This window comes from Sarcophilus harrisii, chromosome 2 (genome assembly GCF_902635505.1).
Source record: "Sarcophilus harrisii chromosome 2, mSarHar1.11, whole genome shotgun sequence".
Lineage (NCBI taxonomy): Eukaryota > Metazoa > Chordata > Mammalia > Dasyuromorphia > Dasyuridae > Sarcophilus > Sarcophilus harrisii.
The window spans coordinates 446096609-446123842 of NC_045427.1; the positions used below are offsets into that span (position 1 = coordinate 446096609).

The following is a 27234-nucleotide window of genomic DNA, read 5'->3' on the forward strand; positions in this document are numbered from 1 at the left end:
AAGGTGGCCTAGCTGTACCTGATCTAAAACTATATGATAAAGCAGCAGTCACCAAAATCATTTGGTATTGGCAAAGAAATAGACTAGTTGATCAGTGGAATAGGTTAGATTCACAGGACAAAATTGTTGATAACTATAAGAATCTAGTGTTTGAGAAACCAAAAGATCCCAACTTTTGGAATGAGAATTCACTACTTGACAAAAACTGCTGGGAAAACTGGAAATTAGTATGGCAGAAACTAGGTATGTACCCACATTTAACACCATACACCAAAATAAGATCAAAATGGGTTCATGATCAAGGCATAAAGAATGAGATTATAAATAAATTAGAAGAACATAGGATAGTTTAACTCTCAGACTTGTGGAAGAGGAAGGAATTTGTGACCAAAGAAGAACTAGAGATCATTATTGATCCCAAAATAGAAAATTTTGATTGTATCAAGTTAAAAAGCTTTTATACAAACAAAACTAATGCAGACAAGATTAGAAGGGAAGAAATAAATTGGGGAAACATTTTTACAATTAAAGGTTCTGATAAAGGCCTCATTTCCAAAATATATAGAGAATTGATTCTAATTTAGAAGAAATCAAGCCATTCTCCAATTGATAAATGATCAAAGGATATGAACAGACAATTTTAAGATGATCACATTGAAACTATTTCTATTCATATGAAAGGGTGTTCCAAATCACTATTCATCAGAGAAATGCAAATTAAGACAACTCTGACATACCACTACACACCTGTCAGATTCGTTAAGAGGCCTTTATCAGAACCTTTGACTGTAAAAATGTTTTCCCAGTTTATTGCTTCCCTTCTAATCTTGTCTGCATTAGTTTTGTTTGTACAAAAACTTTTCAATTTGATATCAAAATTTTCTATTTTGTGGTCAATGATGATCTCTAGTTTTTCTTTGGTCATACGTAAAACACTTTGCCAAATTTAGAGAGCTAAATAAATGCCATTTATTATTTTGAGCCTTGCATCTTGTAGGCATTTAACAAAATGAATGAATTTCATATTAGGAGAAGCAAGTTAAATATCCCAATTGAGGTCCTTGAATAAGATACCTTAGTATAATGTAGATAGCCCTTACTTCTCATCAGGAAGAAGAATTCTTGTGTGGTTGATTGATACTTTCAAGGAAGAGTGCTCAGGATGAAACTATCTTTTCTGCTTAGTTCACAACCTCCTATCACATCTCCCTCAACAATAGCTCTCATCTCTACCTAACTTCCACTGCTCATGTCTATTGGCTTCCTTTATCCACTACCTTCATATTCTCCTCTATCTTGTTACATTGGTCAAATTCAATTGTCCACAGTTTTCAGTGGAAGAAAGACCTGAATCTGGATTGAGGAAATGGAGATTTTATTATTAGCTCTGCCACTTATTCTAGAGACTCTAGGAGTGATGGGGGAGAAGATTTCTTTGAATTATATTTTCCTTATCTGTAAAATGTAAGATTTAGATTAGATCAGTGGCTCTTAATCTGTTACTTGTGGTCACAGAAGTGTACTGGTAAATATTTAAGTCAGCTCTCTGGAAAAATGTATGCATTAAGTTACATTGAATTTCAATTATTAAAATTTTTTTCTAATACTTTCTTAGATCTAAATAATCAATAATATAAGAAATACTGCCTTCCTTTGTAAAATTTGCTGGTTTCTGAGATATAAATGCGCATGCTGAAAATTTAATAAGGGACTCTCATTAGCCAATTTGAGTGGGTCCTAGTACACTTCAAGCTGTGGACCCTTGCTGGACCATTAAGTTTTCTCAAGTCAGTGTCATAAAATAACTCAGTATAATAAATATGCAAATTTTTTCTCTGAAAACTGAATGAATAACATATTTCTCATATCTGAAAATTAGTATTTTCAACTGTATGCTAATGCTTTTGTGATTAACAAAATATAAATCAATTTTAGAGCATGTATTTTCTTAATCAATATATACTAAAAGTATCATATGGGGAACCATATTATTATTCTGGTAAAATGGGTCTTTATACCAAAAAAAGTTAGGAATGAATAGATTTCATAGTCTTTCTTAGTCCTAACTTCTATGAACCTATAGAAATCTATTCACTTTTGAAAAGTGAATTAGTCTTTGCTATCACCAGGTTACTAAGTGATGTACTGTCATTGTTACTTAAATATGATTTGCTTGAGAAAATAGAATGTTCGTGCTTAAAAGGTACTTAAGCTGCCAGATTGCAGGAGACATTAGAACACAGTGCTGGAATATCTACAGTGTTAAGATTGGCATGGACCTTGAGGCTATTGAATTAAACCCTTTATTATACAGAGAAAAACTGAATCCCAGTAGGTAGAATTAAGCATCAAAAAGAAAAAAAAACTAAATAGGCAAAAATTTTACTCAAATCACTTTTGGCAAGATTATACAATGCACAGAAAGCCCACTTTCCTTATATTTTTTCTTACAAAAAAGTGGTCTTCATTAAAGCCACTTTGAATGAAAGAAGACAGATGATTATAGTCCATTAATGTTTATTAAGCAGCTACTATGTGCCACACACTGGACTAAATGTGAGGAATACAAAGAAAAGTAAAAGACAGTCTCTGTTCTCAAAGAGCTCACAAAAATTTAATGGAGAGACAACATGCATACAAGTATGTACAAGCAAGATACAAACAAGTATGTAGAAACAAGATATTCAGAGTAAATGTAGGGTATAAGATAATGTCAGAATGATAGTGCTAAGATTAAGCAGAATCAGAAAAGGTTTCTTCCAATAAGGCAAAGTCTTGGGGGGGCGGGAAAGGACAGTGCCATATAATTTCAGAACTTTTCCTACCTAGCCTTAATGGCTAGTAAACTATGTAATCTATCTTATTATTCACACAAATGAATTGGAATAATCACTTTGCTTCTACAGATATGAAACTCAAATACCATCTGGAGTGTGAACACATTTTGAACTTAATAACTTCACCATTTTTTATTTTGAAAAATAGCCCCTTTTTATTAAAAACAATAGAAACATGATTGGTAGCAAAAATAAATTGAATTGGCAGACAAAATGTCAGAACAATGGCAAAAAAAGGTAAAGGAGGAGGTTTTTTGTATATATGCAACTCTTCCTTCTCTATTTTCCACACCCATTCCTCTCCCTACTACCTCATTATTCCTCTATTCAAAACACCTTTAAAATCTGTTCCCTTTGAATACGCTGGGTCTCTAGAAACTCTAGGGTATTTTGAGTCTGGGCTGATAGTATATTGGCAGGGAAAAAGTGTAGGGTCTTCTCCCTATGTGATTCTGATGCACTGCTAAAGTTGTACTGCTTTGTGGAACAACACTGGGACCACAATTGTAAACACCATGAAGACAAGTACCATAACTTATCTAAACTTTCCTGATAAATTTAGGTTTGTTGAATAAGTAAGTTAATGAAGGGGAAAATGAAGAAGAACACATTCTTCTAATTCCCCATGGAGGGTTTGGCTTGTCTTAAGTTTCAGCCAGTTCAGATTTCTCAGATATGACAGCCCAAAGTGATTGATACTGGAATTCTTAGGACTAGATAAAGTGGGGTAGAATGGGATAAGCTTGGATAGACTGCAGTAGGATGAAGTTGACATCAGGAGCAGCCATTGCTGTTATGGTGAAGAGAGAGTTTTCCCATTGCTAAGAAGCCTCCCTAGTGCCCCTTTCATGTCTCTGTTCCTCAGGCTATAGATGAATGGGTTCATCATGGGGGTCACCACCATATAGAGAACAGAAGCTGTACTTTCCCTTTGGACAGAGTAGCTTGATGCAGGAAATAAATACACACCCATTAAGGAACCATAAAAGAGTAAAACTACAGTGAGGTGGGACCCACAGGTGGAGAAGGCTTTCCATCTCCCTTCAAGAGAGGAGAAACTACGGATAGCAGATGTGATATGGGCATAGGAGAGGACAATGAGGGCAAGTGGAAGAGTGAGGAATATTGCTCCCATGATGATTACCATCAGTTCATTTAAGCGAGTATCAGAGCACGCCAATTTTAGCAGGGGACTAATATCACAATAGAAGTGGGGGATGGCATGATGGGTACAGAAGTCCAGGTGGGCCATCAGAATGCTATGTGTCAGGGCAGGAATATTGGTCAGTGCCCAACAGATACTCAGCATCAGCACACAGTGCTGAGAACTCATAATTGTGGCATAGTGAAGGGGACGGCAAATGGCCACATAGCGGTCATAGGCCATTGCAGCCAGAAGTAGGTTGTCCAAACCCCCAAATGCAAGAAGGAAATATAGCTGGGTAATACATCCAACATAGGAAATGGTCTGATCCTGGGTGTCAATGTTCACCAGCATCTTGGGAATAGAAGCTGATGTGAAACAGATGTCTGCAAAGGACAGATTGGCCAAGAAGAAATACATAGGACTTTGGAGATGGGAATCAAAGCCAATGGCTAGTATGATGAGAAGGTTCCCCACCACAGTGATCAAGTACATGGCCAGGAATAACCCGAATAGCAGTCTCTGATGATCAGGTTGTTCAGATAGTCCCAAGAGGATAAATTCAGAGATGCTTGTTTTATTTTCTTGTCCCATGTGTCTCTCACTGTCTGTGAAAATGAAAATATTCTTTGAGTCAATGTTTATTGAGTTCCCTCTTGACACCTAGATTTGTGCTATGGTCTTTGGTTAAGAGAAGGAAGAAGAATAATCTCTGTTCTGAATAAAAGGATGGCTTAATAAAGATTACATTGAACTTGGGATCTGAAGAGCTAAATTTGAGTCTTAGCTAAGTCTGTTCTTAGTGGTGGAATCAGGGAAAACTGCTTTTTTCTCTCTGTGACTCAGTTTTCTCATCTATGAAATAGGGCTTCAAACTTATACTCTATACTTCAAAGTTTTATAATAAAAGCACTGTAAAATATGAGCTACTATTAAAATTAGAGGAGTTGAGACTACTATACGTGACTATATAGTGAAAAATTGAGGACTATTTTTAAGCAAATACTAGATTGGTTAGTACAGTCTAAATGGGATAGCTCAAAAAAAAAAAAAGATCAGTCAAGGCTGGAAAAACTAGAATAAGCTTTCAAGAGGAGAAAGGACTTGAACTAGACCCTAAGTGATTGACAATATTTAATAAATTAGCCTCAAAGGTCAGGAATCGATTATTGCCTAATTGGTACAAATATAGGTCATATTCTACTATCCTCTATTTCTTGTCCCTAGATATGAAATGTGTGCAGTAGGGTATTTAAGACTCCAGATCCTGGCTATGTGATCCTGGACAAATCATATTACCTCTCTGTGATTCTGCTCTTTCATCAATAAAATATTAATATCCTTGCTCTGCTGGCCTCATGGGATTGTTGTGTTGAATTAACACACTTCTAAGATACTTATTCTAATCATTATAAAACATAAGTGTAGTGTACATTTGGACATTGAAGGAAATAAAAATATACTAGAAGAATAGTTTTTAAGCTTAATTAAGCAACAACAGCAAAAGGAACAACTGTAGCTTCCCCACTGGCATGCGTGTGTGCGTGTGCATGTGTATGTGCATATGCATGTGTGTGTGTGTGTGTGTGTGTGTGTATTCATGTGTGCTGGAGATCCTGCTGGAGATGCCCTTACTGTTGATGCTACAGGAGAAGACAGTAGGTTACAGTTTATCCTTCTACTCCTTTAGAGATGGGAATTAATCACAAAGCCATTCATTTGCTTTTTATCCCTCTTCAACTCTGAGGCTAGAAAAGACTTCTTGGGAATAGATAGTAGGAGAAAATTTTTCGCCCCAAACTCCCCAAAAGTGTTGAAGTCTAGGCCTTGTTGGGGATCCATTTCTCTCCTATAATCTATGCTCAAAGCCCTAAGGTTCTCTGTAGTTCAGTGTCAAGAACCAGAAAAGGAGACAGATGTAATTGAACTCATAGTAGTAGTTTCAAAGCTTTGAAACAGAGTGAAGTGCCATTCAACAATGACATTAAGTAGCAAATGAGTAATAAATCTATGTTACTCTCTTCCCCACTTATAGATAAAAGCTATGTAATATATGCATATGGATTTAAAATCAGAAAACTTGATTTTCAGTTTTATCTACATTAGTTCAGTGATTTTAGGTAAGTCACTTAACCTTTTTGACCTTAATTTCCTAATCCATAAAATGAATGATTTATACTACACGTTTTGGAAATCTCTTCCAGTTCTAAAACTCTATGCTTTATGAATACTCTTTGTTTCCAAAATGGGGTTGTACTCTGATCTATTGTACTCTGATTCTTCATTATGACATGTGAACTTGACCTCTAGAAGTTTGTACCAGCAGGGCACAAACTCTGGGGAAGACTTGGTCAAAGTAGTGAAGTTTTTTTCCCCCCTGAGGTAATTGGGATTAAGTGACTTGACCAAGTTCACAGAGCTAGGAAATGTTAAGTGTCTGAAGGTCAGATTTGAATTTAGGTCTTCCGAACTTCAGGGCTGGTGCTCTGTCCACTAAGCCACCTAACTGTCCCAAATTAATGAAGTTTTAAGTGTAAGTTTGTCAATGGATCCTCCACTTATGTTTGAAGGCCAGCCTCATTATGAGGTGAACTAGAGTTTTGTAACCAAAAGATTTGCCAAAGGATGAAAGTTTTTTTTTCCTATAGTATCTCACAAAGGCCTTTCATTAAGGGAGATGGAATTATAATTAGCATCAAGGGAGGGGAATATTCACAACGAGGAAGTCACAAGTCCATAAATCACTAACGTGTTGAAATAAGTATATAATTACATATTCTGAAAGTTCAGAGAATAATAGAATGGAAAGATTATTGGCCTAATTCTAAGAAAACCCATATGACTTTGAGTTCTAGTACCTCATTTATTGGTGACTCTGGTGGATCAGTTCTAATTGAGGAACCATTGATTTTCCTTCCTAAACTGACTAATGAGAATGAAGAAATGAAAAAAACTTTCTTCCAGTTCTCTAGGGCCATTTTTCTTTCAAACATATTTTGTGGGTATGGCAGCATATGTTAAGGGAAGATTATATTCAATAATGTTCCAGTAAATGATTAACAACTAAGTTCCTAAAAATGAACACAAGACACATTTCTAAGTTTAATTTGTATTATTAATCTTTTCTTCATCATTTTTTGAGTCTAGATAATCAAGAAAAAAATGAATCAAGGCTTTTTTTTTTAACACATCTAAGGTATTTTCACACTCAAAAATTAAAAGTTTATTTTCACAAGTCTGTACAATGTGGCTCTATCACACCCTTGACTCTATCTATCTATCTATCTGTCTGTCTATCTATCCATCTATCCATCTATGTATCTATCTAAAGAGTTCTTGCCTTTTTTGTATCATGGACCTCTTTGACAATCTAGTGAAACATATTGAATCACTTCCAAAAATGTTTTTTTCTGTTACTTATATTAGTTATGGAAAGAAGTGCTAAGTTTCAAATAGAAGCTAGTAAAAATAAAAATGTATTTTTACTCCATCCTCTAAGCTCTTCCATTTTATCATTGCTTTATTCTTGGCCCTGAGTTTTTCCTTTGTATTGGCCTTTTCCTAAGTTTTTCATCCTGTTTCCTTGACCAGTATTGTTATGATTCCATTACCCAGAGACCTTTAGGATTTTTTGTCCTTTGAAGGGGAGAAGCAGTAATAAAAATGATATTAGAAAATCCAGAAAGAATTCAACACTGGGAAGAAGACAAAGGGATTGAAGTCTACTTGGTTTCTAGTCACATCAATGGTCTCTGTGACCTAGATACTAACCATGGGTTTGGCTGAGATTGCTTAAGAGACATTTCTCACATAAACCTTAGAAATTGGTGGTCTGGGATTATTCTAGTGGGAAGGAGAGAGAGAAATCTCAGAGTGTAAATTAGCCTCTTTTTATTATTCTTTCTTAGCCCTTAACTGGCTGAATGGAAGGAGTGCTAAAGATCAGCATGTTTGAACTTCAGCCATCCTTCTTCCCTCCCTCATCTCTTACCAGATTGGTCTGCATGAGCTCTGACAGAAGAAGCTGCCTCAGTCACTTTCATGTATCTCCTGGAAATAATGGTAAACTCACAATAAAGATCCAGAGAATCTCCTGTGCAGCCACAGAGGAGACAGGCTGTGGATCTGGAATATGGACACAGAAGCTTTCTTTTGGAGCAGACCCTGGGTCACAATGTAATGCAAATTAGGAATGTCTCCCTGGATTAAAATGTCTCTTTGGAGCTCAATCCTCTAAACTCCTCATTAAGGACAAAAAGTAATTCTTCATACTCAGCTCCAGATAGCCCTGGTTGGATCCCAAAGGATTCTTAGACAATGGGAGTGCAATCTTTCATCTGGTTTCGTTTTAAGAGGGAGTAAGGTTGGAGGGAATTATTTTCTTGAGTTCCAGAGGAATTCCTTTGTGGACTCTGTTCAAGCACTAGAGAAAGACCTCTCTGAGCTTTAATTTACTCCTCTCTAAAATGAAGGGATTGGACTAGATGATCTCTAACATTCTTTCCATCTTATGCTCCCCAAATATTGACTCAGTGATCTTGGTTAATGGAGCAAGTTTAGTAGCATGAAGAGACCAATGAAGGGAAGATCTCAGCTATTTCATTATATAGAGATTTTATAATTCTTTACTTGAGGAAAAAACAATGACAAGCTGGAGTAAGTGCAGAGGCAGAGCACCAGGATTCTGGGAGACTAAACTAGCTTATAAAATGCAAACTCACAACTTTGAAAGCAAAGAACCTGGGTTTAAATTCCAGCTCCAGAACATATTTGCTCTGCATTTAGTTTCCTTGTATCTAAAATAAAAAAAAAAGAATCTCTATTACTCTTTCCATCTCTGAATGCACTTGTCTATGTGATCTTGGTCAAGTCAACTAATCTTACTAGGTCTCAGTTTTCTCACTTGGAGCATGAAAGGGTTGGACTACGGGGCCTCTAATGTTCCTTTAAGATCATCCTATTAAAAACCAATGCAGACAAGATTAGAAGGGAAGCAATAAACTGGGAAAACATTTTTACAGTCAAAGGTTCTGATAGAGGCCTCATTTCCAAAATATATAGAGAATTGACTCTAATTTATAAGAAATCAAGACATTTTCCAATTGATAAATGGTCAAAGGATTTGAAGAGATGATTCTCAGACAAAGAAATTGAAATTATTTCTAGCCATATGAAAAGATGCCCCACGTCATTATTAATCAGAGAAATGCAAATTAAGACAACTTGAGATACCACTACACACCTGTCAGACTGGCTAGAATGACAGGGAAAGATAATGTGGAATGTTGGAGGGGATGTGGGAAAACAGTGACACTAACACATTGTTGGTGGAATTGTGAATTCATCCAACCATTCTGGAGAGCAGTTTGGAACTATGCTCAAAAAGTTATCAAACTTTGCATACCCTTTCATCCAGCAGTGTTACTACTGGGCTTATATCCCAAAGAGCTCTTAAAAAAGAGAAAGGAAACTGTATGTGCAAGAATGTTTGTGTCAGCTCTCTTTGTAGTGGCCAGAAACTGGAAACTGAGTAGATGCCCATCAATTGGAGAATGGCTGAATAAATTGTGGTATGTGAATATTATGGAATATTATTGTTCAGTAAGAAATGATCAACAGGATGATTTCAGAAAGGCCTGGAGAGACTTACATGAACTGATGCTGAGTGAAATGAGCAGGACCAGGAGATCATTATATACTTCAACAACAATACTAGATGATGACCAGTTCTGATGGATCAGGCCATCCTCAGCAACGAGATCAACCAAATCATTTCCAATGGAGCAGTAATGAACTGAACCAGCTACGCCCAGAGAAAGAACTCTGGGAGATGACTAAGAACCATTACATTGAATTCCCAATCCCTAAATTTTTATCCCGTCTACATTTTTTCATTTCCTTCACAGGCTAATTGTACAATATTTCAGAGTCCGATTCTTTTTGTGCAGCAAAATAACTGTTTGGACATGTATACTCATTTTGTATTTAATTTATATTTTAATATATTTAACATGTATTGGTCATCCTGTCATCTAGGGGAGGGAGTGGGAGGAAGGAAGGGAAAAATTGGAAGAAAAGGTTTGGCAATTGTCAATGCTGTAAAATTACCCATGCATATAACTTGTAAATAAAAAGCTATTAAAATTTTTTAAAAGATCATCCTATTATATCCACTATTTGAAAACTGGAATTGTATAATTTAAAGAAGAGAAAACTTGAACAGAGGCCAAGATAACTTCCTTTAAACATTAGTAGAAATTGATTGTCCTTCATTCTCAAAAAGGACCACAACATCAGGGAAGTGAGACCATGACACACACTTGAGTTGTATTTAAGTGAGAGTGAACTGTGCAAAATCATTAACCTCACTTTCTACTCCAGAGCCATTTGGGTTCAGTAGCAAGATTTAAATAGAGATGACTAGGGATGACCCTGGATGCAGTCAAATACCTTGAACTTTTTTTTATTTTTATTAAATATTTTTATTTTCCCCACCTACATTTAAAACATTTTTTACATTTGTTTTTAAAACTTTGAATTCTGGATTTTCTTTCTGAGCCCCCTTCGATTAAGAATTCACATGTGAAGTTATGCAAAACAGTTCCATAAGTCATGTTGTGAAAGAAAATCTAGATATCCCATCCCTTAAAAAACTCTCAAGAAAAATAAAAGAGAGAGACAGACAGAGAGAGAGAGAGAGAGAGAGAGAGAGAGAGAGAGAGAGAGAGAGAGAGAAAGAGAGAAAATGAGAATATGCTTCAATATTCATTCAGACACAGTCAATTCTTTTTCTGGGTATGGATAGGATTTTTTCATCATAAGTCCTTCAGAGTAGTTATGGAACATTGTATTGCTAAGAATAGCAAAGCCATTCACAACTGATCATCCCACAGCATTGCTGTAACTTTGTACACAGTACATTCTACTTTGCTTGAGTTCATGGAGGACTTTCCAGGTTTTCTAAGAGTATCCTGATCATCACCTTTTCCAAAACAATGATGTTGCATCATAATTATATATCACAATTTATCCAGTCATTCCCCAATTGATGTGCTTCCTCTCAGTTTCCAATTTTTTTTTGCTCTGAGAAGAGAACTGGTATAAATATTTCTATACATGTAGGCCCTTTTCCTTTTTAAAAATCATTTTTGGAATTCATGCCTAATTGTGGTAATGTTAGGTCAAGGGATATTTATGATTTAATAGTTCTTTGGGCATAGTTCATATCTTTTGATCTTATTTTTTATAAATTTGACTCAGTTTGAGAAATGAAGCTTTATCAGAGAAACTTGCTTCAAAATTCTATTACTATTACTATTTCTAACTGTATTGATCTTGAGCTTTTTAAACTAAGGTCTTTAACAGATCTCAGCTTGATTGATACAATGCCCATTCAGTGATTAAGGGTAGATAAAATTTTAGGCAAAGAAGAGCTTCTTTTACCTAGTCAAAAAAATCCAATCTAGGAGGGAAAGACACTCAGGATTTCTGTCGAAAACAGAAACAGTTGCTATTTTACATTCACTTTAAATCTGCAAGCAGAGCCCAAACAAACTAATTGTGCCTTGGCCTGGAAACTATTATTGGTCAATTAGTGACAGCAAGAGCCAATTAATGGGTTTATGGCGCTGTCCTTAAGAAGTAATCTATCTGGTAAACCTCAAGATGTCTTGAACTAGTATACTATTCTAGGCTTTATCTCAAAGAGATCAAAGACAATTAGTACAAAATTATTTATGCAGCTTTTTTATGGTGACAAAAAAAAAAAAAAGAAAATTGAAGGGATTCCCATAAATTGAAGAGTGACTGAACAAGTTGTGCTATTTGATTGTGAAGAAATACTGTTTTTTTTTCCATAAGAAATGAAAAATTCCAGGTTTTTCTAAAAAAACCTGGAAAGACTTACATGAAGTGATACAAAGGAAGTGAGTAGAAACAGGAGAATATTATACACAGTAATATTGTATAATGATCAAGTGAGTATGACTTAGCTATTCTCAGAAATACAATGATCCAAGATAATTTCAAAGGATTTACGAAGAAAAATTGTATTCATATAAAGAATAGATGAAATCTGAATGCAGATTAGAATATTTTTGGGAGAAAGGAGGATGGAACATCTGTGTTTTCTTTTGCAACATGGCTAATATGGAAATATCTTTAGCATGATTGCAATGCATAAGCCATAACTGATTGCCATGGTTGGGTAGGTGAGTATTTGGAACATCAAATTTAGAAAAAAAAATTAAATTTGCTTTTACTTGTAATTTGAAAGAGATGAAATATAAAAATTCCTGAAATATTTGTGTTTAAGATGATATTTTTGCTGTTTCCAGATTTTTCCTTCACATTTATAGTTTTTACTCACCATCATCTTCATTGTAATAACAATAATACATTTTTGATGATCTATGATTGCACTAATATAAGTACTTCCTCCAGAGGTTCAGATCACAATTCATTGGCTTGTGCTGTTTGTCCAAGTCTTTCCACAAGTCCTCTATAGTAGGTATACCCAATGTCTTAATGAATTTCCTTTATATTTCTTGCCATTACATGACTACTAGTGGAACACATGTGAAATCCCTTGGTTATTTCCCAATTTTTATCTCCTTTTCAGATTTTGTATCTCTCCACTATCACATATATGCCCCTGTTTCTATAAAATTTATTTGAAAAGAGTTGCCATGTACTCATACCCACAATGCATCTGTCCATTGTTTTTCATTTAAACTCACGATAAATTCTTCAGAAACTGTGACACAGATATACAGCATGACCAGACTAAATTGCAATACACATAAAAGAACATTCACATTCCTAGGTCCTCTGACTCCAAGTCTTAAGTTTCTGGCCACTAGATCATGCTGCAATCAAATCTATTTTAAAATGGAATGCTTTGCTTTTTAGAAATGATGAACTTAAAATGGAGAAAGAAACATACATTTTCAAACATGGCTAATGTTGAATTTGCACTACTGGATAATGCAGCTATATACTAAGGTCCTTGTTTTTTCACTTTTTAAAAGTTTTTATTAATTTCTAGGGGTCATGGGATAAAATGCTTGTTTGAAAAAAAAAGTAAGCTGTTCTTTTAAAGGAAGAATCATATGTGACATATATACATATGTGACATATATGTATATATATATATGTAGTATTTTCAAAGTTTAAAGCAAAACTACATAAATGGTAGTTATTATTATTACTAAATAGGGAATCCAGAAAACAATTTTTATTATAAGGAGAAAGATATTCAATTCTATAGCTTGAGGTATCTACGAGAATGGGATCCTACTGGGAATGTTTAATAAGCAGTCAATGATACAAGACTGGACCTCAGGAAAAAGATGAAAACTGAGTATAGAGATCTGAGAGTTATTTGCATAGGGATGATAAGTGAATGTATGGAAGTTGATGAGTCAAATAGATACAATGTATATAAAGAAGAGTACACAGGATTTAATCATCCAGTTGGTTGATTGTTGTTCTTTGTGCTTGAAAAGGAGCAAAAATGACATCACTATGTTGGGATCAAGATAAGGTGTTTCCAACTGTGGCTAAGAAGAGCAAAATAAGGTAGAAAGACTATCACAAATCATGCACAAATAACCCATGTAAAGTTTTAGACTAGAGATATCTAAATTTATACATCTCACTTTTCTTATGAGCTATGCAATTTTGCTTCACTCATAGAGCATAGCACTTTCTTTTTTGTCTTAAGTGAATTTATTTATTTTTAATACACATATATGAATCATTTTGGGAGAGAAAAATCAGAACAAAAAGGAAAAGTTATGGGAGAGATTTAAAAAAAAGTGAAGTGAATATACATGTGTTGTTATACATTCAGTCTCTTTGGTGTTTTTTTCCTGAATGTGGATGGCATTTTCTATTCAAAGTATATTGGGATTGTTTTTATCACTAAATCACTAAGAAACAACTCTTTTATAGTTGATCATACATTCTTGTTGTTATTGTGTATACCTGGTTCTGCTTGTTTCACTCAATATCAGTTTGTATAAATCTTTCCAGGCCTTTCTAAAATTGGCTTGTTCATCATTTTTATAGAACAACAATACCCCCATTATCTTCATAGACCACAACTTGTTCAGCCATTTCCCAGTTGATGAGCATCTACTCATTTTCCAATACTTTGCTACCACAAAAATAGCTGCTAAAAACATTTTTGTACTTGTGGGTCCTTTTCCCTCTTTTATGATTTCCTTGGGACACAAACCCAGTAATGACAGTGTTGAATCAAAAGGTAAGCACAGTTTTATAGCCCTTTGAGTATAATTCTAGATTACAGAATGGTTGAATCATTTCACAATTCCATCAATAATGCATTAGTGTCCCAGTTTTCCCAAATCCCTCCAACATTTATCATTATCTTTTCCTGTCATCTTAGCCAATCTGAGAGATGTAAAGTAGTACCTCAGAGTTGCTTTAATTTGCATTTTTTCAATCAATAATGATTTAGATCTTTTTTTTCATATAACTATAGATGGCTTTAATTTTGTCATCTGAAAATTATCTGTTCATTTATCAATTGGAGAATGACTTGTAGTCTTATAAATTTGACACAGTTCTCTATATATTTTAGAAATAAGACCTTCTGGCATCAATCATCTCATTGTTGAAAAGAGTCACATTCATCAGAATTGATTTTTATATAATAGTGATGGTGCCATATATAGTGATCTCCTGGTTCTGCTCATTTCACTTAGCGTCAGTTCATATAACTCTCCAGACCTCTCTAAAATCACCCTCCTGATTGTTTCTTATAAAACAATAATATCTGATAACATTCATATATCATAACTTATTTAGCCATTCTCCAACTGATGGGCATCCACTCCATTTCCAGTTTCTTGCCTCTATGAAAAGGGCTGTCACAAATATTTTTGCCTATATAGGTCTCTTTCCTTCCTTTAAGATGTCTTTGGAATATAGGCCCAATAGAAACACTTGATGGAAAATTTTAAAATAAAATATTAGCAAAGAGATTACAGCCACTTTTCTGCAAGATAATACACTATGACCAAGTGGGATTTATATCAGGAAAGCAGGGTTGGTTCACTGTCAGGAAAAATATTACCATAATTGACCATATCAATAACAAAACCAACAGAAATTTTATGATAATCTTAATAGACATAGAACTTTTAATCAAAATACAAACAAAATCCAATATCCATTCTTATTAAAAAAACACTAGATAACATAAGAATAAAGGAAGCTTTCCTTAAAATAATAAGCACCACCTATCTAAAACCAACAGCAAGCACATATGGAGAGAAGCATTCCTAATAAGAGTAGGGGGATATGGTATATGAAGATAATGGGTTATTATTGGTCTATAAAAATGATTAACAAGCTGATATAAATTGAGTGAAATAGGCAAAACCAGGAATACATTGTACACAATAACAGCAAAAATGTGTGATGATCATCTATTTATTCCTACTAGTGTTTTAATAAGAATGGCTATTGGATTTTGTCAAATGATTTTTCTATATCTATCGAGATAATATATGGTTTGTGTTAGTTTGGTTATTGATACAGCCAATAGTGCTAATAGTTTTCCTAACATTGAACCTGCTCTGCATTCCTGGTACAAACCCTACTTGGTCATGGTGTATTATCTTGGGGATAACTTGCTGTTACCTTACATTTTTTGCTATGTACATATAATATTATGCATATTTAACTTATTATTTGTGCTAATATTGAATTGTTTTCTCCTTATTTATAGTAACTCAATCAAGTGCTATTTTACAAAATATATACGTTGCTATTTTGCAACATATATATTTTGTATCATCAAATTATTTTCAGGGACATTTTTTGGCCCCTGGAAAAAAGTAACACTAACTTTAATAGCCCCTCTCATCCAGATTATAATTACTATCACTAAGTCTCTAGGAAGCAAGGCAATGTTAAAAGAATGAAGGCTAAACAGTCATGAAGAGATACAAAGTGAGATATAGAGAGAAAGAGGATAAGGAGAATATTTTACCCCGAAGAATTAGATTTTGTCATGTTTTAAGAAACATGAAAAGAATTGGATTTTAATTGATATCTTGTCAGAACTAAATCATAATAATGAGATTTCAAAATTAAGAATTCAGCAGTTCCAGTGATGATTAAAGGTAATTGTGATGTTTTTTCATAGTTGATTTTATAAATAATTATTTGTCTTTATTTTATTGTTTGTTACATTGTTGATAAATTATATAGATCTTATAGTTAGGGATATTAGAGAGCATATAGATACATACACATGTGTTTGTGCGAGGAGAGAGACAGACAGATGGACAGACAGAGAGACAGAGACAATTAATGAAGAATTAAATAAAATGTCATTTTACATTAGCAGGTAGAAAAGGGTTGATCATCTCACCAATGTTCAACTTCAACAAGGTCAACTTCAAGCCCTTTTTACATTAATAATCATAATTTTACATCTACTATATTAAGATTAGCAAAGCACTCTACATTCATTATTTCATTTAATGAGGATACAGTATTCCATGTGTGGTTCAAGTAGGGGTTTAGGCTGGCAGGATTATTTCTACATATTTTTTGGACACTGCCTTTGATAATATAGCTTCAAACCATTAGATCATATTAGCTTTTTTTTTTTGCTTCCATATCACACTGTCATTCATACTTTATTTTCAGTCCACTATCATTCTCCATGATCAGAAATAGAGAGAAATAGACAGAAAACATAAACTTTTCAGGGAGCATGAGACAAAGAAATAATTCAAAATTGAGAAATTTCTTTTTAAAAATAGTATTTTATTTTGATAAATATTGTAGGGGATGTGGGAAAACTGGAACACTAATGCAGTGTTGGTAGAGTTGTGATTGATCCAGCCATTCTGGAGAGCAATTTGGAACTATGCCCAAAGTACTAAAAAAAAAAAAATGGGTGTATCTTTTAATCCAGCAGTGTCACTACTGGGCCAGTATCCCAAAATGATCACAAAAGAGGGAAAAGGACCCACATGTGCAAAAATATTTGTAGCAGTTCTTTTTGTAGTGACAATTGAATGAATGCCCATCAATTCAGGAATGACTGAATAAGTTATTGTATATGAATATAATGGAATATTATTGTTCTATAAGAAATGATAAGCAGGCTGATTTCAGAAAAACCTGGGGAGATTTACATGAACTGATGGTAAGTGAAGTAGGCAGAACCAGAAGTGTTATGGGCCAGAACTCTGTATTTGAAACAAGGATTCTTACAAGTTGCTAACTCAGTGGTTATCTAGACAATGGTTATCTAGATTAGCATGGTTCTCTAGTTCAGTACATGTACTTAGGACTTAATATAGTTCCCCAAGATTCACACCTATGATAATATAATTAGAATAGAGCATATTAAGCTGGGACAAACTCAGCTAGAGACAGAGCCAGAGAAGACAAGAGGACTGGAGGCAGGACCTCAAGCTCTCGGAGCAAAGGAGAGACAGATTCATTTCCATCTTCCTCAACCTCGTGGTGGTTGGCCTGTCCTCTTGCTTCCCCCACTGAGACCAAGGCCAGTCTGAAAGGCTCTCAAGAAAGCTAACTGGGCCCCAGGCAAGGAGACAATAAAGAATTGGAACTTTAATACCTGGCTATTCTTGTGGTGGCTATTCAACTGAAAGAAGGCTGCTCCAGAGACCTCCAGAAAACCAATCAGAATACTACACAGAAGGACATTGTACAGAGTAACAACAAAATAATGTGATGATCAATTATGATAGACTTAACTCTTCTCAGAAATACATTGATCCAAGATCATTCCAATAGACTTGGGATGAAAAATGCCATCCGCATTCAGAAAGAGAATTGTAGAGACTGAATATGGGTCAAATCGTATTATTTTCATCTTTTTTGTTGTTTGCTTTTTCTTTTTTGTGTTTTTCTCTTTTGTTCTGATTTTTCTTTCACAACATGGCAAATATGGAAATAGGTTTAAAATGATTGTACATCTGTAACCTATATCAGATTATTTGTTGTCTTTGGGAGGAAGGATGTAAGAGAGCAATGGAAGGAAAAACTGGAACTCAAAAATCTTACAAAAATAAATATTGAAAATTATTGAGAAAAAATATTTTATTTTTTCAATTATATGTAAAGACAATTTTTAACATTCACTCTTAAAAATTTTTGAGTTCCAAATTTTCTCTCTCCCTCCTTTGTCTCCACCTTCCCTAAAATGGTAAGCAATTTGATACAGGTTATATATGTGCAATCATGTAAGACATAATTCTGTATTAGTAATATTGTAAAAGAAAACACAAAAAACAAAAAAAATCTAAGAAAGTGAAAATAGTATGCTTTCAATTTGCATTCCCATTCCATCAGTTTTTTGATGCAAATAACATTTTTCTTCATGAATCCTCTGAAATTCTCTTGGATCATTGTTTTGTTGAAAACAATTATTAATGGTTATGCCCACTTCAGTCAGTATCAGTTCAGGTTAGTTTTTACAGGGTTTTGTGATATCCACCTGCTCTTCACTTTAATAAGAATATTCCATCACATTCATATCCCATGACTTGTCTACCCATTCCCAAATGATGGGCAGCCCCTCAATTTTCAATTCATTGCCATCACAAAAAGGTCTACTATAAATATTTTACGTATATAAATCCATTTCTCTTTTTAAAAAGATCTTTTTGAGATTCAGATGTAGTAATGATAGTATTGTGTCAAAGATTAGGCATGGTTTTATAACCCTTTGAGTATAATTCCATATTGCTTTCTAGAATGGTTGGATCAATTCCACCAATAGCATATTAGTGTCTCAATTTTTTCCATATACCTTTCAACATTTATCATTTTCCATTTCTGTCATATTATCCAAACTGATAGGCTTGATAGAACTTCAGATTTGCTTTAATTTTCATTTCTCTAATCAAAATGTATTTATTGCATTTTATCATGTGGCATAAAGATAGCCTTGATTTCTCCAGCCTTTGACCATTTATCAACTGGGAAAATTTTTGTATTCTTGCAAATTTGACCCAATTCTCTCTATATTTGAGAAATATGGATTTTATCAAAGACATTTTCTGTAAGAATTGTTTCTAAGCCTTCTGGTTTTCTTCTAACATTGTGTTTGTGCAAAAAAAATTTTAATTTAATATAATCAAAATTATCCATTTTACATCTGGTAATGCTCTTTAACTCTTGTTTGGTCAACAATTCTCCCCTTCTCCATTGATCTGACAGATAAGACTATTCCTGCTTTCCTAATTTGTTTATGGTATCATGCTTTATGTCTAAATCATGTATCCATTTTGACTTTATCTTGATATTTGGTGTAAGATGTTTGTCTATACTTGTCTGTACTGTTTTCTAGATTTCCTAGCAGTGTTGAAAGTAATAAGTACTTATTTCAGAAAACAATATTCAAGTATTCAAGTGAGGTCTTGGGATCTATCAAACATTAGATTGCTGTGGTCATTTACTACTGTCTTGTGTATTTAATCTATTCACCACTTAGAATTGAGAAATTTCTAAGTCAGACTTGTTTCCTGGAAACAGCTATACTCCATTTTTTGTATCTTCCTTTGTCATATTATATATCAATTACCATATTACTATAAATAATTATATATCAGTTATGGAATTATATGCTCGATTGCTACTTACACTTTTTATAAAGGAGCTTGAATAGAGTCTGGAAGTTAACTTTAAATCACAATTTTCTTGAATTAATGTAACATTTGGGGGAATATTGAGACCTCACCAGTATGGCTGGCTGAGATCACATGATGGCTAGATAAAAGTGGGAAGGGTCACAAGTGAAATCTGAAAAAAAAAAAAAAACAACTGAGGAAACAAAGGTTCAAGCTCCCAAGCATACATACATAAATACGTACATACATATATATTTATTTATTAAGCAATACAGTCAATCATGTAACAAAAATGTTCCAGATCTTCTCAACTTGGCAGTGGACCCTGAATACAGAGAAAGATGGATTTTTATGTATTAAAAGATTGCAATGGACAAAATAAAAGCAAGTATAATTAGGCTAGTTTCTAATTGCAGGAAAAATTAGGGATTTTCAAAGTTGAGAAGTAAAGAGCAAACAGATGAAATTCTCTGAAATCAGAAAAAGAAGTGCCTCACCTCCTTCCCCCCCAATTGTCTGTATTCAAACAAAAGAATGTGGAAACAATAACTTTCAGAAACAATAATTTTCAAATAGAATGCTTGAGATGTATAATTGTGAGAAAACTTCTTGCTTCAATCTTTAGATCTGACTGGATTTCTGATAAGCATAACCGAGGTCTTTTGGTAGAGGTGGTCCAGCTTCCCAGTCATTCAAGGCTAGGTGCAAACAATACAATAAAGTTTTCTCATAATTGAATAAAGTTTTCCTAAAAGACAAAAATTGGGTTAGATATATAATTGAAAAGAAAGGGAACTGAGCTAGATCTAGAATTGAATCACAAGATTGAGAGTTAGTGTGCTACACTCAATTTATACAATACCCTCAAGGGCCACAACCAAGGAAGAAAATAATTAGATGGTATCACTTTACTCAATTCAGTCTTACTGTCTTAGCTCTAAAATTGTCTTTTAGAATTTCCATGTCACATTTTCTCCTTCAATTTCCTAATATCAGACTCTTTGTTACTAACTCTTCATTGTAGGAACCAGGAAAGTTGGGAAGTTTTTAAAGCAGAAAGTCAGGGTAAACAAAAAAGTCACTTCTTGGTTTTTAGCTATGATCATAATAACTGTTGGAACCATCATCTGCATCTCCTCTCCCACACCTCAACACACATGGAATTTTCAGTATCCTCTTGAACCATGTAATGTTTCTGACTTGAACCCTGTTGGCCAGATAAATTCCATTATTTGTGATAAGACACCTATGTGACTTTCTAAGTTATATACTATCCTCCTTACAATCTTTGGCACCTCTATTAGGATAAAGTTGTTGATACTTACAAATTTTCCTTGTAGTCTTTCGTAGCATAGGGTCTCTACCAAGGCCTCTTCTTGCTGCTGAAAATGTGAATGCATCCAGAAGCAATAAAAATTATTTTTGCTACTGTAGGGTGGTTTTCACTGTCCTTGTGCCCTCACAATTTGAACCCAGACCTTCTATGAGCTACACCCAACCAAAATGTAAAAGAAAGACAACTCTTGACAAATTCATGGAATTAAAGCTAAAAGGGCCCAAACAGGTCATCCAGTCTAACTCCCTCATTTTACAAAAGAGGAAACTGAGGCTCAGAGAAACTGAGTATTTGCTCAAGATCACATAGAAAGTAATTGGGAGAACTGGATTTTGAACCTTTCCAGATGCACTGCTCTTTCCCCTGTATTATATTGTCTCTAGTAAAAAAAAAAAAAAAAAAAAACTAATTCTGTTGCATTTTTTCTGGACTAATATAATATGTGAAAATCAGTGAGGTATTTTGAGAAGAATCTTTGACTTACTTTCAGTGACCTAGCCCTTACTATTTGAAGAATATCACATCCTTAAGAGCAAAGGACTATTTTATATGCTTGTCTTTGTATCCCTAGTACATAACAGCGTCTTGAAATAATGGATGCTAAAAATATTTGTTAAACTAAATAAACTTTGTGTAAATTATGTGAACTGTTCAACAATTAGATTTTCTCATCTCTAATGAATTCCTATATGCTTCTCTCACAGAAATACCATAAAGTCCATAAATGGTGCCCTCTAAACAATAAACCAATGTAGTTTTCTTTGAAGCTTTTACAGATCATTCATGTGACTGTTAAGTCTAGCAACTGGGAGCTCAACAAATTCTACCCCTTCTCATTGTGGGCAATTCTTATCAATATCTGATAGATTCTCTATGGAAAATTTATGGAGAAATGGGAAAAATTAGTTTAAATTATCTTTATTATTATGAATTATTAAATGAATAGAGATAATCTATAAAATTAAATCATAATCTGGCTATGAAGGACAAGAAAACATTCCCCTCCTAAGAACTTTCTTCAGAGCTCCATTAATATCTCTGTTTCTCAGACTGTAGATGAAGGGATTCAGCATGGGTGTCACCACTGTATACATTATAACAGAAATGATGTCTTTGATGTTAGAGTTACTGGAGGAAGGGAAAAAGTATTGGCCAATAATCGTCCCATAATATAAAGACACCACAGATAGATGGGAGCCACAGGTAGACAAGGCTTTGCAGATCCCCTTGGTAGAAGGGATCTTCAGGACAGTGGCAACAATACGGATATAAGAAACAAGGACACATATAAGTGGCAGTGTAATGACTGCTACCCCTACAGTGAATATCACTAGTTCATTGAGGGAGATATCTGAACAGGATAGCTTGAGCAAAGCAGCCAAGTCACAGAAGTAGTGAGCTATGGTGTTATCTGCACAAAAGGACAGTCTGGCTAGTAGAAGAGTATGGGTCAAGGAGCTGGCACAGGAGAAAATCCAGGATCCAACCACTAATAGAATGCAGAGATTCTGGCTCATGACAGTGGTATAGTGGAGAGGGTGGCAGATGGCAACATAGCGATCATAAGCCATTGCAGTGAGCAGGAAGCTGTCCAGATCAGTAAAGAATATGAAGAAATACATCTGTGAGATGCATCCATTGTAGGTAATGGTTTGGCTTCTTGTCTGCATGTTCAACAGCATCTTTGGGGTAGTCACTGATGAGAAACAGACATCAGTAAAGGCCAAGTGATTGAGGAAGAAATACATAGGGGTACGAAGATGAGAGTCTAATCTGATCAGCAAAATGATAAGCAGGTTCCCAAACAGTGTGATGAGATACATACTCAAGAATAGGATGTAGAACAAGACTTGTTGCTGTGGTCTGATGGGAAGTCCCAAAAGGAAAAATTCAGAGACACTTGTCTTGTTGTCTCTTTCCATGTTATTTTACTAACTGCTGGAAGAAAGAGAAATCAGAAATATGAGTCATAAAAATCATAAAATATTGCATATAGGCTTCATGGACATAAAAGTCATAAAGTCACAAATGTTTAGAGTTAAAAAGGACCTTAAAACATAAAGTGTTAGAACAGTAAGAAGTATTGACTCCAGAATGATAGCAGTCAATATGTAAAATGCTATGGACATTAATGATGAATTCTCTGATTTTGAGTTTTGGCTGGATCTTGAGATAGGGGTTTCCAAGAATCTATAAAGCTAAGTGAGGAAAGGATAATGACTGAAAGTTTGCTCACAGTTTTTGGCTCAGCAAACTCATGAAGCTACTAGATACTGGTGGCTATCTATGGAGGGAATATCTGATAGAAGAAATCATAGATTGTTCTGCAGTATATTCAGTTCCAGAAGAAAGAAAAAAATAAATCACGGAGATAGTCTGCAGAAAATTTATATCAAAATGACTAAAATTAAAAATTTTGTCTAAAGGAGTAAGGTTTTCAATTTCTAGAAAATTCATTTATATCATAGGATTTCCATTATGCCGCTAAGTAAAACAAGTCTTTCGTATTTACTTTTCAATGATTTATTTTCTTAAATCTTTTAAAAATATCTTCATCCTCAAAAGTTTATGTGCTTCTACAAAAAAGCACATGAAGAATTTGTGAATTTTTTTAAGCATGATGATCCTGTGTGAAAATTCTATCACCTCAACTTACACGCTGTATGTGATTTAATTACCTGAAGCATTTAAAAGTTACAAAGTTACATAACTAGTATGTTTTTTCAGAAGTGGGGTTGAACTCAACTTTCTCTGACTCTAAATCCTGCATTCTATCCATTACACTACATAGCTTCCACACTGATGTTTTTCAGTTTCACAATTTAACCCTAACTGTAGTTGTCTAGAAAAGTTGCATGTACTTTGGTTGTTTTTTTCATGATTGTGACTCAAATGGCTTAAGAAATTGGGATGAAATTGAGGCAAAGAATAATAACCTAAATCAGAGTAGCATTTCTTCTTTATAGCTGTCATAATTTAAGGTACTATTCATCCTATTTCTCAAACATTTTGAATGAAATATTCTGATTTCCAAATGTTCAGATGTTTATGAGTGTGAGTTTAAAATTGAATGATGTTTGTTGAATTAAGTTTCTGTTTATATAATAACAGGATTATCTGAGATTTCTTCATTGAATAATCCTTCCACGGATGCAAAGTGTAACCATTTGGTATCCTAATAGATTGTCTTTTTGTATTATCTGGATGAAAAATTCTTCATCCTGTATCCAATACAGTAATGAGTCTTCCTAAACTGTATGGATGACTGATAAACAATCATTTGCTAAGTTTTATTTGAAATGTTTCCATTGTGGTAGGATATATCAGAGATTGCTCTCATTTAAAGTCTTTGAGAATTCAAGGTCAACCCTTTGCTGTGATGAAATATAATAGGACTTTACAAAAGAATGACAGGAGGGAGGATAAAGGACAATAAACCCAGATTCTATCAAAAAAAAACCCCCAAAAATCCTCTGGTCTAGGTCCACTTGTTCACTACTCTGCTGTGTGACCTTGAGCAGTGCTCATCCTATGTATGTCTTGGTTTTCTCATCCATAAAATGCAGGAATTGAAGTAGTTGATCTCCAAGATCATGTCTATCCTTAACATCATATGACTCTATAACCATTATCAGGTGTCAATCCCCTTCCAGTAGCTACCATGCATGCAGGGCTAATAAATGCCAATCCCTTCCCATTCAGTCTATTATATCTTATTTCTGTAAGTGTAAATTAGTGTGATGAGAAGAGGATATAGGTTTCAAATTTAGTTTCTTCCTTAATAAATCTTTGTATAAGAACAGTTTAATGAAGAGGGGGAACTATGCCTCTTCCTGTTACCATGAAAAATCTAAATTTGGAAATTATTACAACTGTCACACTTGAAGCCAAGAAGACCTCTTTTGTGTCTAGTTTCCAATGGATCTAAAATCATTATGTAAAAGTCAATATATGGTCACAGTAAACATTGTTTCTTAAGAAGAAATCACTCCAGTATTGGAGATAAAAGTCAGAAGTTGAACTCCAACAGTTAGCTACCTGTGTTAAATCATTTAACATCTCTAAAATTCAGCTTCCTAATATTTAAAATGTGGGCCTTGGACTCTCTAAAGTAAATGGAAATAGATGGTATCTAAGATCCCTTCTAATTCTAAATATGAAATCTTATGTGGAAATAAATCTCTCTATTTGTTCATCTATATAAGTCAATAAAGCTGACCTCTCTTACTAAAAAGGGTCATAATTCTACCCATAAGAGAGTGATATTCTGAGAAGGTCCATGAGTCAATTATAATCTTGGTGGGGAAAACAAATGATCTACTTTGCCTTTAGTAAAGACATCTAACAAATCCTGGTACTCAGAAGGTACCTGAGCCCTTTAGTCTTTAATTGTGGTTAGCAGGCCTGGGTTGTTTCTGACTTAAAGTGAGAAGGATCTCTACATGGGGAAATTACATTGGCATGCATCCCATTCATTGTGGAGATTGAGCTATCTTAAATATGACAAACCAAGCCTTCACACCAATGGCTACTAGAATTATTTTTCCTGTACTTTCATCTGATTGCTGCATTTTGGGGTTGGTACTATATCAGCCTTTTTAGCCAGAGAAATACATTCCACAGTTACCATATAATCTGAATATAGCTTTCTGCAGAGAAGAAATCCTCTTTTCTCACCATATTCTGGTTAATACTTCCCAACTAATCAGAACCATCTTTTTATTTTTCCTCTCTCTGGGAATTTCTATTGTGATATTTATTGTAGCAAGGGAGTTTTGGTCCCTGAGTTCCCTTTCTTTACCTTTGATGAACTCTAGCAGGATTTGCTTTTACTAGTTACACTTTGATTCATGCATAGATTCTGCCTATTGTACTAAAATGCATGGGTCATAAGTTGCTTCCTATTAGGCAGTCATTATATTTAGATTCCAAGCTCATATTTAATTGGGTATTGTCTCATCACTGATGCTGCATAAAAAATTTATGCAGAGTCATCTCTGAAAGGTCTCCTGATAAGCAACTCAATCTTTATTGGAACACTGACATCTTGCCACACAGGGACAGTATCAAGCACAAGGATAGTTTCAAAATAATTGGGAAAGCAACATCCAGATACATACTCTCCCTTAATTGCTTCCTTAATTGCACAAGGAAAGAGGCCTCAAATAATTCTAAAACAAGGAAGTGTTTTCCTCGAAAATTCAAGGTGGAAAAGCACCTTTCCTGTAATCTAGAGAGTCTCACTTAGCCCTAATCTCACAAAACTGAATCAGACTTATAAAACGTACTGAATTCAGTAAGTCTTTCTTTTCTTCCTGATTATGTTTGCTAATATCAATCAGTGCAATGCAGCTTCTCAGAATGATGTCACTGCTATACAACAGTTTTAATACTAAACTTGCCTCTCAACTGTACCACAACACTATCCAATTCTGACAGAAATCTTTCCTATGGGAGGAGGACTGAGTTAGTTTGTATGGGATCAGATATATTTCATTTTAGTTGAATCTTTAGGACAATTTATCACCACTTAAATATCTTCTTGGATGTACTATATCCTAGCTCCCAGTCTTTACAAGACCCCAGAGTGACCACACCATAGCCAGAGGAAACAGCAAATAGACTCCTGTATCACCATCTTCTTCAGAGGAATAGCAGATCAGAAAAAATTGGAGAGTAAAATCACAGACCACAACTATCAAAACACTATAGGCTTCTTGGAACCTCAACTAAAATTCACTTCCTCTCTTTCCTATGCTTTACTGATGGGATGGGCCAATATAACCAAGGTTCAGAAGTATAATAGGCAGTGCAGAAATGACTTAAATTATTCTTCCTGCCAAACTGGATATAGTTGCTCTACTCCATTCTTCTGTTATACTCTGATTTTCAATAGTGCACAGCTCCAAACAATTCCAATATAAATGTCTGGACCAAAATTTAGATGAATTTCTTTACTTCTACGCTTTTTAATAGCACTAATATATATATATATATATATATATATATATATATATATATATATATATATATAAAATACATATATAAGCATATATATATGTAATTACAAAAATGTTAATGGAATTATTCATATATCATTTTCAAAATAAGGATACAATAATATATGTATATTTGGACTATTCATTAAAAGATCTCCCTTCATACACCCACAAATAGGCACAAGTACATAAATACACATCTCTCTATATATATATGAATATATGTATATATATTTAATATTTATATGTGTCTATATACACATACATATAT

The 27234-nt window shown here is 34.2% G+C and overlaps 1 protein-coding gene across 1 annotated transcript; it reads right to left on the reverse strand.

Moving 5' to 3' along the window:
* Positions 1 to 3630: 3630 nt before the first annotated feature.
* On the reverse strand, positions 3631 to 22886 carry LOC100915727 (olfactory receptor 1N2). Its single transcript, XM_012553685.2, has 2 exons — positions 22390 to 22886; positions 3631 to 4579 (listed from the first exon to the last, which is right to left on the reverse strand). Exons 1-2 carry the CDS (start codon positions 22884 to 22886, stop codon positions 3631 to 3633), a joined length of 1446 nt encoding a protein of 481 aa, XP_012409139.2.
* Positions 22887 to 27234: the final 4348 nt, after the last annotated feature.

Coding starts and splice junctions, on each gene's coding strand:
- LOC100915727 (XM_012553685.2), bottom strand. CDS start 22,886: ATGGAAAGAGACAACAAGACAAGTGTCTCTGAATTTTTCCTTTTGGGA. Junction 4,580..22,389: donor ACTCTTCTACTAGCCAGACT/GTCCTTTTGTGC, acceptor AGACAGTGAGAG/ACACATGGGACAAGAAAATA.